The sequence below is a fragment of the Triplophysa dalaica genome, chromosome 17 (genome assembly GCF_015846415.1).
Source record: "Triplophysa dalaica isolate WHDGS20190420 chromosome 17, ASM1584641v1, whole genome shotgun sequence".
In the NCBI taxonomy this organism is placed as follows: Eukaryota; Metazoa; Chordata; class Actinopteri; order Cypriniformes; family Nemacheilidae; genus Triplophysa; species Triplophysa dalaica.
The window spans coordinates 5,692,528-5,705,149 of NC_079558.1; the positions used below are offsets into that span (position 1 = coordinate 5,692,528).

General features: G+C 37.8%; 1 protein-coding gene across 2 annotated transcripts in view; it reads right to left on the reverse strand.

Moving 5' to 3' along the window:
* Nucleotides 1-2,186: 2,186 nt before the first annotated feature.
* tbkbp1 (TBK1 binding protein 1) overlaps nt 2,187-12,622 on the reverse strand; it is a 41,561-nt gene continuing 31,125 nt past the window's right edge. For both annotated transcript variants that reach the window (XM_056771431.1, XM_056771430.1), the window contains 3 exons: nt 8,437-8,552; nt 5,734-6,503; nt 2,187-5,660 (listed from right to left, as the gene is read on the reverse strand). In XM_056771431.1, the coding sequence (XP_056627409.1) occupies nt 5,529-5,660; nt 5,734-6,503; nt 8,437-8,552 (1,018 nt within the window). In that variant the 3' untranslated portion in view covers nt 2,187-5,528. The remainder of the gene's footprint in view (nt 5,661-5,733; nt 6,504-8,436; nt 8,553-12,622) is intronic.

Below are 12,622 nucleotides of genomic sequence, written 5' to 3' on the forward strand. Positions count from 1 at the left end.
GAAGAAAAGTTAATGTTTTTTATAGTTTATAATGTCAATTATAGTTTGTGGATATGAAACCGCAATCGGCAGGTTTCACTTATAATAAAATCGAAAATCGGAATCGGCAAAGAAAATTGCATTCGGTGCATCTTTACTTTTGGGTGAATAAACGAATACAGAATTTTCATTTTTGGGTGAACTGTTCCTTTAATATATACACCATTGTATGTTGGGGAAGAGCCTAAAATGAACTGTGCTGAGACAAACACACCGTATTTCCCTATTTTACCTGGTAAACGTTTTATTTGAATACTGGTCAAGGGTGAATATGTAGAAACCATTGTGATAAGGTACTAGAATGTGATTTATCATTGTCATTAGCAGGAGTGATGCTGGTGTAAAGTGGGTTAATACCTTGCATTGTTTGTCATCAGTGTTGATAAAGGTGACATCAGGTATGCAGGGTTTACGTGCCACATCTGATGGACATATACTGGGTTCGGTGTATCTCCTCTGTGCCACCAATGCAAGAATATGCATAATGCTGAACCTCACATTTGTGCGTTATTTAAAGGTCTAATGATTTTGACTTAACACGTTTGAAAGATGCCAACCGCAACATGTCAGGAAGAGAAGAAGATGTGAACCACTAACACGTCTTATCTAGTTGTTTCTTTAGTAGTTTCCCTAGGAACTTCGGAAAGTCATGGAGTTGAAATATTTGTAGCATGCATCTTTAGAACTCATGAACTTTACCAAAGGGACTTTAAGAATGACAATTTATTTACCTTATTAAGATCAGACCCTATCTCACGGAGCATGCGGTAAACTCCTTGTCCAGGCCCTGGTAATCTCAAGGTTGGACTACTGCAATGCTCTCCTTGCTGGTCTTCCTGCAAAGGATATCAAACCACTTCAGCTGGTTCAGAACGCAGCAGCACGCCTCGTCTTCCAACAGCCCAAAAGGGCTCACGTGACTCCCCTTTTCATCTCTCCTTATTGGCTACCGGTTAAACCCGTATCAGATTCAAGTCACTAATGCTTGCCTACAGGACTATCACTGGATCTGCACCGGCTTACTTCCACATTCTCCTGCACTTCTACACCCCATCAAGATCCCTGCTTTCAGCAAACCAGCGGCGTCTTGTATTGCCTTCCCATAAGGGCAGTAAATCGCTCTCCCGCTCTTTCTCATTCACAACTCCTTCCTGGTGGAACATTCTTCCTAATTCTGTCCATTCAACCACATCTCTCACAACATTTAAAAAACTACTTAAAACCCATCTCTTCTGTGAATACTTGACAAACAATTGAAAAAAAAAAAAACTAACCCTTTCTCTCAACAGGTACTGGTCTAGCTTTTGTTGAAACCAGTAACTTTGTATTGGCACCTAATGTATTATGGCTCCTGTATGACATATCGCTTATTGCTCCTAAACTCTTTGTAAGTCGCTTTGGATAAAAGCGTCTGCTAAATGTCTAAATGTAAATGTAAACTTAAATTATGTTAATAAATGTGCAAACAAAAGTATTATTCTTCATGCAGCTGTTGTTGAACAGCTTTGTGTTTTAGCTTTAAATAACTTCACTTTAACTTATATTAGGACCATACCTGTAGAAAGGGTGGGTGGCATTTGCCTGATATTATGCATGCGCGTGTTTGTTTGTGATGCAGAAAAAAAAGAGGGATAAACAGAGAAAATGAGAAAGAAAAGCAGAAAGAAAAGAGAGACGAAAGAGTATTGAGCACTTCACCAAGAGCATGTGGTTTTGAGCGGATGGGTGGGTCATCCTGTGAACTGTGTGTAAGTGTGGCAGAGAAATGATACAAAGAGTCGGAAGTGGGGTGGGGTATTAGAGGAAAGCATTTGAGAGGTTTTAAACAGAATTTTGACGAAACGTTCTCTATTATTATTCGAATGCAAACAATGAGAAGAGGATGATTTCATGGTTTCAGGAAAAGAATGTTATTTGTAAGGTTCTTGTTTAAACATAGTTGAAACATTAGTTAGTGTTGCAAGTATTATTGCAAGAATGGCTTAGAAAAGTGAGCGCTGAAATGTGTAATTTTTTGTAACACTTGCTTTGTTAGTCTAATTGAAAGTGTGTTAGACAAACTCATTTTTGCGCAAGAAATATTGTTCATCATGTTTTGAAAAAACTGAACCGTATCAGTCTATCCACAAACACAGTATGATGCAAGATCAGTGCATGTTTCAGTTTATTTCACATAGTATTTACAGAAGAAAATCTTTGACACAATACGCATTTGATTTGAATGTTCTTTTATCAATTTTTTTAGTACCTTGTTGCTATCAGAAAATATCTCAACCACCTGTTATTGTCCTCGCTGCTCTTTCAGAGATTTGGAGAGTTATCACGTTGTCCCTGTGGAGGTTAGTCGTGTATGGTCAAGGAGCCATATTCACAAAGTTTGATCCTCTGAGTTATTTAAGAATATCACAAAAAGTCACACACCAAATAACAGGGCTAAAGAGACACCATAGTCTGAGCATCCAGAAAAGCATGTGGTTTCCAATTTGCCTTTGTATGACAAAACGCAGTCTTCATGAGTGAGAAACAGCAATAGCTCTTTAAATAACTCCTGAGCAAACTCTTTGTGAATAGTGGCTTATGCTTTTTTCTCTACTGCTATTCTGCAAGTGTGTGGACAAAGGTGCTAGACAGGTTTGATATGGAAAGGTGCAGAAATGATTTGCCTTTATATTGTAGCTGCAACGTTCCAAGGTTTTTCTTTTGAAAACATGTTTCCACATGTTCCAAATGCACCGTCAAAGTAATACGCTTAATAAGTGATACAAGGTCATCATTTTATAAAGTTAAAGAAAAACAAACAGGCTTTGTCTTTGGTTGATTAGATCCCTGCTGAAATACAATAGAAAGCCAATACAAACCATCACAGAAAAGCTAATGGTTTCTATTAAAATACCATTATGAACAATAGCTTTTTCCATTAAAACCATTACGAAATTGTTTTTGTCCTGTGTTTTTGGGCATTATTCCAATAGGATTCATCTGCCAGATAACCACCCCATTAATAGAATCCATCACATACCAGGAAACACCATTATAGTTCCCACTATAACCTTTTAAGGAACAGTTTACCCAAAAAATAAAATAACACACAAAATGACACACACTCAAGTTGTTCCAAATCTGTTTACATTTCTTTGTTCTGATCAACACAGAGAAAGATATTCCGAAGAATGCTCATGCAAAACATTTCTGGGTCACCATTGATCTCCTCGCAATGCTGGTGTCTGGTCGGTGCTACAGAGCACTGAGCACCAAAACAACCAGACACAAAAACAGCTTCTTCCCTCATCTACCTCTTGAATAGTCAAATGTTTTTTACCCACCGTGCAATAATAATTAAGTGCAATATTAATTATTTCCTCTAGTTAATTTATTGTAATCTAATTGAACTTTCCTCTGAATTATATTTCATTCTGCTGTATATAGCACATACCTTGTACCTTGTCTTATGGTCTCTGTGTACTGTTGTTGCTGTTTCTATGTACTAGCTCATGTCACCAAATAAATTCCTCGTATGTGCAAACATACTTAGTAATAAAGATTTTCTGATTCCTATGCAGGCCAATGAAAAAATGCTGTATAAATGTCTTTGTTCTGTTAAACACAAAAGAAGATATTTTGAAGAATGTAGGAAAGCAAACACTTCTCTGCCACATTTGACAACAACTGTATTTTGTCCTACTATGGTAGTAAATGGTTTGGTTACGACCATCCTTCCAAATGTCTTTCTGTGTTCATCCGAACAAAAATGTATACAGATTTGAAAACTGAGGGTGAGTAAATGATGACAGAATTTTGAGGTGAACTGTCCCTTTAAATCCATTAAGTTCTCTATTGTGATTTGGGCAGGCTTTAATTTTTTTTCAGCAGGGATGGATTCTGGTTGATTTCATTGTACCCACATACGCTGTTGTCTTCTATGGTATATTTAATGGTGACAACGTACTGTAGATGATTCTTATTTACAACAACTAGGCAGTATATATTTCATCATTCCCATAAGATTAATTTTGATAAAACCTCGACTCAGTTATTTGACAGACAGCATAGTCTCCTATTTTGCTCTTGCTATATTTGGCTCATTAATTTCGCAACACTGATGACTTTTTTTGTGCCACTTTCCCATTTTAACTCCTCGGAATTTGGGTTAGTAGCATATCCAGTGCCCTCACTGTCACAAAGTCAAATCTGGGAATGTAGCAACAAGACTTATTACACATAGTATAGGGTACACCTGAAAGACAATAGGATAGGTAACCACTCCACCGTTATTTTGTTGGGTGGTGTGTTTGTTCGGATTATAGTAGTAAAAAAAGTAGCTTGAACTTGAGCATTCCATCCGCTCTCATCTGAGCTTTCAAAATGCATATCTATATATCATGTAGCTTATTTTACAGATTAATACATGTAGTTGGCTTTAAATACAGTTATACATTTGCAGTACATACATTTACAAAAGTTTAGAACAGATCAAATTGATTGAGCTTTGTAACATGATCAAAAGAACAAAATAGACTATTCTATCGAAACTTTTTCAACTTTTCAAATTGATCAAAACCATCAACAGAACCAAACCTGACAGCTGGAAACGATGTGAGTGTCATACTGAGATCAAATTATACTCTGCAAATAAACTGTACTATAGTAAATAAAAGTTTACTATAGAAATCACAGTATTACTGCCTTGAGAAACGACACAGTTACTGGCGTTTTTGTCAGTGATTGGTTCAAACCTTCTGCACAGAGCTGAATTCAATATGTATACTTAAAGAATATTTTTACGAAAAATCTTCCCTTTTCTACACCCCGGAAGACAAAGAAAATAACTGTAATTGTGAATTTACACAAAATTACAAAGAATCTAGTTTTGTTAAAGGGAAGTCCTATCAAACAAAGAGATTTAAGGGAAAGTATTAAAAAAATAAATTACATCTACAAGTTCTTTCTTTTTTGCCTCAGTGTTAATAATATTGGTAAAGATAAACTGGATATTAATCGCTTATATAAAGTGCTGAACTTTAAATGATATTGACCTAGAAATGGGCCGTGTATCTAATGCCTTGTCCTGCATAAAACCATAATGTCAGTTCAATTCTCCTAACATGTCCACTGACAGCATGGCCAAAGTCTGAATCCAAAGGATTATGTGACTGAAGCACAAATGACTTATATTGCACTATGCATTGGCTCCTTTAAAGAGTCAGTTTGACGTGTAATTTAAAGTGAATAATATAATGATAAGTAACAGTTTGTGTTTGAAAGAAACCTGATAGAGATATTCCGTAGATGCTTATAAACCTTCCATAACCACTCTTTGGGATTCTTTTCGAATTAAGTGAAGGTTACATTGATCATTACACATTTGTTGACTCTTCAGGCCAGCCACAGCAACACATACATTCTTTGTGAAGGCACCCATCTTAAAATAGTGGGAGCTTTGAATAAATGTTTCTGTGGAACAATTGAAGGTCATGGTGTGGATGTGGGTGTTAGATCTTGCTGTTCTCCAGGTGCGAGTCAATGTGCTTGATCAAGGCATCATCAGGGTAACCGACAGGGAAGATAAGCTGGCACAATGGGCAGCTCCTGACGTCACCCTCCTCCTCAGTCTCCATCCACAGCTGTAAAAACATCCAATCAGTTTCCAATGCCAGACATTTAATGACTTGAAAGTACAAAAAAATATCTACTTACGTTGATAGATGGCCAAGACTGAGCATGCTCTGCGTGCAGGTATCCAGGTGGGTGGCAGCTAAGGGTGTTGGGGCGGGACGGAATGGGGAAGGCGGAGCAAGAGGCGGGGCCTCTGGCACTCGACGAGGGACTAGACACACTCAGTGTTCGCGAAGGACTGATGGGATGAGGGCAGGGCCACTCCTCCTCATCCTCTGAGGACTGGGGAGGCTGCGGAGACGGGTGAAGTGATGCCGGGCTGGGCTGAGGCTCAAAGTGCAGGTGGTCAGAATGGTGGAAAGACAGCTCCCTGGACAGCCGTGGAGATTCGGCCAAGCCCCCGTCTCCTCCCACCACTTGAGAGCTCTGTCTTTGGACTAACATGTGCTGGCCTCCCCCATGTTGCTGCTTCTGCTGTTGTTGTTGCTGCTTGTGGTAGCTGTCCACATACGGCCGAGGTTTCGGCAGAGTCGACACAGGATCCAGAGTGAATCGCGGTGGACGCTGATAAGCCGACGGATCGGCCACTTCGGAGTAACTGCGCCGTCCCTGGAAACTGGCCCTTAGGTGGTGAGAAGTGGGCCTGCAGGAATAGGAGGCAGGGCCGTCGCTGAGATCAGGCAGAGGTGAACGCCGGTGCATGTCAGGGGAGAGACGCTGTAGCACAGGGGAGCGGCGCTGGGGCACAGGGGAGTGGCGCTGTTGTATTGGGGAATGCCGTTGTTGAATAGGGGAATGGCGCTGGGGAACGGGGGAATGCCTCTGGTGAGGGACAGGAGAGTGGCGCTGAACTGAGAAATAGACACAGATGATAAGAAAATAGGTGAAATAAGCTTCAAAGAATCACATTAAACAGATATCATGAAGACAATTAAAAGAAATGTAACAAATATGGTCCTTAAAGGGATAGTTCACCCCAAAATAAAAATTGCGTCATAATTTACTCACCTTTATGTAATTTAAAATCTGTTTGACTTTCTTTCTTCTGCAGAACACAAAAGAAGATATTTTGAAGAATGTTGGTAACCAAACAACATTGGCTCCCATTGACTTCCATTGAATGGACACAAAACCACTGAGACATTTCTCAAAATATCTCACAAATATTTTATTTTTGGGTGAACTGTCCCTTTAAAGATTTTTTTTTACTAAGGAACAAACCCTCTTCCCCAAAATAAATACATAAATAAAAATATCATTTCTGTATTTTATAATTTTTTTATTTAATTTATTTTAAGATGCACCAATATATTGGCCAATTATCGGTATCGGTCGATAAAAGCTATTTTTTACAATATGGGACAATAGTTTGGAAACAGCTGATGATCAGGGCCAATATATTCTGCATGGCAATCAAAAGAGGCCAGGAAGTTGCAATAAATTTGTGCTGTCTATATAGAACATGTTAAGAAACATCACCAGTTTGATGTTACATTAATAGTCATTATATGAATAAAAAAAAGTTAAGAAATATTAATTTAATCTTAGTATCGGCAGATATCCTTGTGAACTATTAACAGTGGATAAATTTAGTATCAACGCATCTCATTTTATATTGAATTTTATTTTAGTTTGAACTATACTTCGATTTCAACTTTATTTGAAAGATATTTGGTTTCTGATACATAAAGTATTTGATCTTACCACCAGAAGAATAGCTTGAAAGGAATATGAATGAAAAATAAGCTTGCAATAAATGAAACCAATCATGACTTTATCTACAGAGTCTGTAATGACTTCCCCTTTTCTCCCCATGTTTCCTCTTTGAGATATTTCTATTTATTGTTTTCCTGTGCATTCAACCCCACCACCTGTGCTACTTTTACTCTCTTTTCTGACTGCTATCCTACCAGAGGCCATGCAAAATTTGTACAGAAAATGCATCAGTCTCTCTGTATTAGGACTAACGTGTGTATGTTGAACTTCCTGCAATCGTGAGATCGGAATCAGCTATTTAGAGAAATCAGTCTCTCCATCTATGAATCAGTAGTTTTTTCTCTCCATCTCCGCTTCTGCTTTTGGTTTGGCTTCCTATATCAAATACGTTTTCTGTGGTTTGGTGCAGAGGTGCTAAAACGATTAGGAGGAAGGTTGTTTATGTTCTCAAAGTCTTGAAAAGAGACTTGTGGCGTGAGAGGCGATCAAAACAGAATCATGTCAGCAGAAATAATCCTTGTGGAATTTAACGAAATGGCAAACAAGTACCCGAGGCTAAAAAAAGCACCAATTTACGCAAGCGCTCGGCTGAAATTCGATGAGTTTGACAAAATGGATCTATTATAAAAGAGGCTCATTAAAGCACAAACTCATTATTATTGGCTAAATCTGGCGATGTGTAGGTGGCCAAGAGGCCATTCTGAGTACATATAATCTTTGTTTAAACTATAAATTGAAAATCAATCCCAACAGGCAATTATAATTAATAGAAAACAATTGCAAAGATACAGCAATAATGTTTATATAATTCATGTAAGTGGTAAAGATCACAAAAGGCCAAATCAAATGTCTTCAAGTCGAGTTTTTTAATAATAATATGAATATATTGGGTATGTCATTTTGTGATAAAGCTGGAGCTAAAAAAAAACATCCGAAAGTCCAAGGCCTCAGCATCACAGTAGGTTTTTCCCCTCATCCCTCCAAATTAAAACCTGTACAACAAGCAGCCATACATGTGTTTCAATAATGTAACATATAGATAAAAAAGATGATTGTGGCTGCTAATACCTGGGCTCGCTGGCTCCTGTGAGGCCTTCCGCAATATCTCGGTCTGTTTGGAAGTCAGAGCCTGTAACTTGCCAAGCTCCTCTGTTAGTTCAGTGTAGGCCAAAGCCAAATTTACCCTGATGTAGAACAGGTGAGAGACAGTGAGCAGAATGAGAAAGAGACAGTTAATGTTTGCTGCAAGTAAACTGTACTGTTGTAACATTTAACACATAACTGTAAGACTGACGATGACTAAAAATGATCAGCATCCTGTAATCACATCAGCTCATAGTTGTATAAGCAATAATGTGACACGCCTTTTGCATAACAGCTTAGTTTGTGACAGTTGGTACATTTTTTTACCAGCAATCTGATCCCCTAATTGACCCGACAGCAAAAACACAATGTAGTTTCCAAATAACTCAGTTGGCAATATTAGTAGTCAGTACCGTAGCAACCAGTCACATGAAAACTTATCATACATTTGCAGATGTCAAAAAAGCCCCCGTTATAACAAGAACTCTCTCCTAACGGTATTATAACATTAAACTAGAGAATTTTATGTTTATTAATGATTTAGATATGATCAGAGCAAACACCATCAATTAAATAAATGATATAAATGAGTAAGTTTCTTTGTTAGACATCCGAAAGTTTTAGTAACTGTGAAATCATGCCAGCTCACATTGATGCAATGAAACAGAAACTCTGACATCATTCGTGCTTTATCTGATTACACGCACTGCAAATTTACAAAAACCTCCAGTGCTTTATTTTAAAAAGACTCATCGCTTTTCAGATGGTGTCAGATACGCAAGAACAGACATTTCAGTTCTACTTGGAATTTAGGCACGTGAGACCACCCGTTTTTTAGACTTGCATTGCATTTGCATGAATTTGAGAGCCACAGACGGGCCATTCGTATTATAGTATTAATATTGTAACTGCCAAGCTGTTACTTAGTTTATTTTTACTTATTTAAGTGAAGACTTAGGGGTCGATCACACAGAATGTGTTTTTTCCTGTTAGACGATTTTGTTTTGCTGGGTTCACACCACACGCGAATTACGCGATTTGAACGAGTGAATTACATTCAAAGTCAATGTAAAGACGCGAATAGATGTGAACTCGCGGCAGGCGATGCAAATGACAGCTGAGATTGACAGCTGGCCCATCCAGTCAGAGCCAAAATCCAATGAGTCGAGTGCTAATGGCAGCATTTGTGCTTCAGCCTTCACTTATATTCTCACTCAGCCGGCTTCGGAATTAAAAAATCAAAATCGTCTACAATAAATATGCCATATTTTGTAAAGCATACAGACATTTTCCTGAGGTGCACACCGAGTTTACTTTCACAAGAGACCTTTGTAAAAATTGGAAACGCATCCGACGGGCCTGTAACAAACATGAGTCTTGTAAACCGAGTTGACTTTTGACGCATACGGCAAAAGCCATGCACCACGGGAGCCGCAGGACCATGTTAAATCAAATACACAGTGATGCCGTTTCATTTGTAAAGCTAAGTTTATTAAATTGCACTTGACGCCACAGTGGGACAGATAACAGGTCCATACATTTTTCTTAAAAATAACTTTTTTTGTCCAATCAAATGGATGGAACTTGTCAAACAAAACTTGTGGAAATCGATAAAACACTGTAGTTTTTAAATAATTAAATAACGTGTTGTCAGAGTTGACAAGCACTTTTTTAAACTTTTCATTAGTTAGATATTTGTACAACCCAGTGACAAATATAAAGGGTGATTAATAATAATGATTTATGGCAATAACAACCGGTTTTAAGAGACTAGTTATTTGTATATACTGCATGTTGCACATGACCACATTGATTAAAAATGAATGGGACATGAAAACATAAGACTGCAACAAAACTTTAAAGACACTGTGTTTTAATAAGAAGAGTTTAAATTAGTCACCAACCACCAAAGCGGTCTGGTGGAAGGTTGAAACAGGACTTCATTTCTTTCTCAACCCCACATCCACACATGCACAAATGACACACGGCCTCAATAAACCTCCATTAGAGGAACCTTAATAATTGAGAACCAGTAGCACAGTTGCATTATCATGCCTGTAGTCTATCTTTATTAAGACTTATTAACTGAAAAAAAATTCCCCTTTATATAGATCACCAGATATATAATTTATATTCATAGACTAGAGGTCTGACTAAACCACCGACCAATCAGTTTTAACCAGCTCACGGCATCTAGTGTTTTTCTAAGTTCTGCTCGGCTGCGACCAATGAGCAATACAGTAGCATCCTTACCGTACTGACTACACGCGTCCTTCATCTGAGCGTCCACTGACCGAGTCAGCGGTAATGAGTTGCGTTTGTCCTCCATAACCGAACTCTGCTTTCTGACTCTCAACTCTCATTTGATAGAGACTAAATATCAAAGAGATATTTACAGCAGATTTAGACGACGTGTGATAAAAAAAAAATCTCACCTCCACACACACACACACATACACGTCTATGAATTTCTGAAGCAATATGCATCTCCTCTTGCACTAAGCCGTCACCTTTGAAGAATGTGTGAATGTCTACTTCAGGGTATGTATGTGCAGTGTAAGCGTGCAGAAAAGCAGGAGTGTATTCGTCATTTATCACCATGCGTCGTTTTTGTGTTTGATTTTTAATGAACTGAAAAATAAGAGCTGTTAAGTTTGAGAAAGTGATTATGTTTAGCAGCTGTGGAACAAGAACAAAATGTAACAAAAGTACGAGTGGGAGGATGTGTGTGTTTTTAAAGTGAATATTGATGATCATGTAGCGTGAGCGTACGTGTGTGTGTGTCTGTGTGGGAAGGAAGTGTGTGTGGGCTGGTTGAGCGATGCCGACCTTTGCTCTGAAACTAGAATATATAATATTTGTCTTATTCAAATGCTAGCTGTAAGGCTTCATGAATTTACAGCATCTTTCATTTTTCAGTGAATCATTGCCATAAAATCTCCATCCAACTTAATCAACACAGCCCACATGGCTCATTATCAATTCCAAAAATCAAAAAGAAATAAGCAAAATATCCCAGAGGGCGTTGAAATAATGATCGTAAAAACGATTTGGGAAAATAATACTTCACAGTACGATTTTAAAATAAAAACGCCTGCCGATGCTAGTCAAAAGTACATGTAGCTATCTTGAAAACGTGAAAGACCTTCTTTGCATGTCAAAACGTCAGGAAAGGGTTTAGCTGTACTCCGCAGTTACTATTCAAAGAACTCATAATAATTGAGGAAATGAATAGATATTTTTCTAATCAAATCCAAAACTTTTGAAAAATCAATGTCGCGCACCACAGGAATATTTAAAATGTACTAGTGAAGGTACAAAAGGCCATTTAAATGGTGAAAATGCAAAAGAAATGGTAACATACAACATGCACAGTCCCTTTTAACAAAAAAAATGAATTGGATTAATATATGATGGTGGATTAATAAAAATGCATCATAATAGCCTATGTGCTTATGTACAGTACGTGTTGATCAATCATTTCAAAAAAAGGCATGGTGTAGACTTTGATTAGTAACCTTATTTTTTATGAAATTCTTTGACATTTAATATTTTTAAGCATTGATTTAATATTTATCTACATATATTAAACAATCAGAAATGCCAATTTCATTCAGAAGGCAAATCAAACTATGAGTCAACTGCTGAATCAAACTGCACATTTTGTTGATCTCTCTATGAGTCTGTGGCAATGAAAACGAAAATAAATCGAACTATTTTCCTAATAAACCACCCATCAGAAAAAAAGACAAAAACATCAAAAACTACCACAGAGTAACTGCACGTTAGGTTTTGGGCTTTTTCTGTTAAATCACGACTCTTACAAGAACCAACGAACAGAGAGGGGGAGTGAAGTGTGAAACTCTGAGGTGCAGAGAGACGTAGGCATTACTGCGACCTTCCTCTCCAAGACTCCCCGTTTCACTTAAACAAAGGCTTCTTTCAGTTCACCTGTATTCTCTTCATCTTTAGTTAGACCTCAGACTTGTGTGTGACACTGTGGAAGCGGTTTGGAGGTTTGCCAATAGTTATACTGCCCCCTGCTGGATATTTGCGCATAACAAGGACCAGGGAAACTGAGAACATAAGGCTTGGTTTAATTATTGTTGTGAACATATGAATGTCAAATAATCTTGTAAATAAGAGCAAATAATTAATTTAATATTAATCT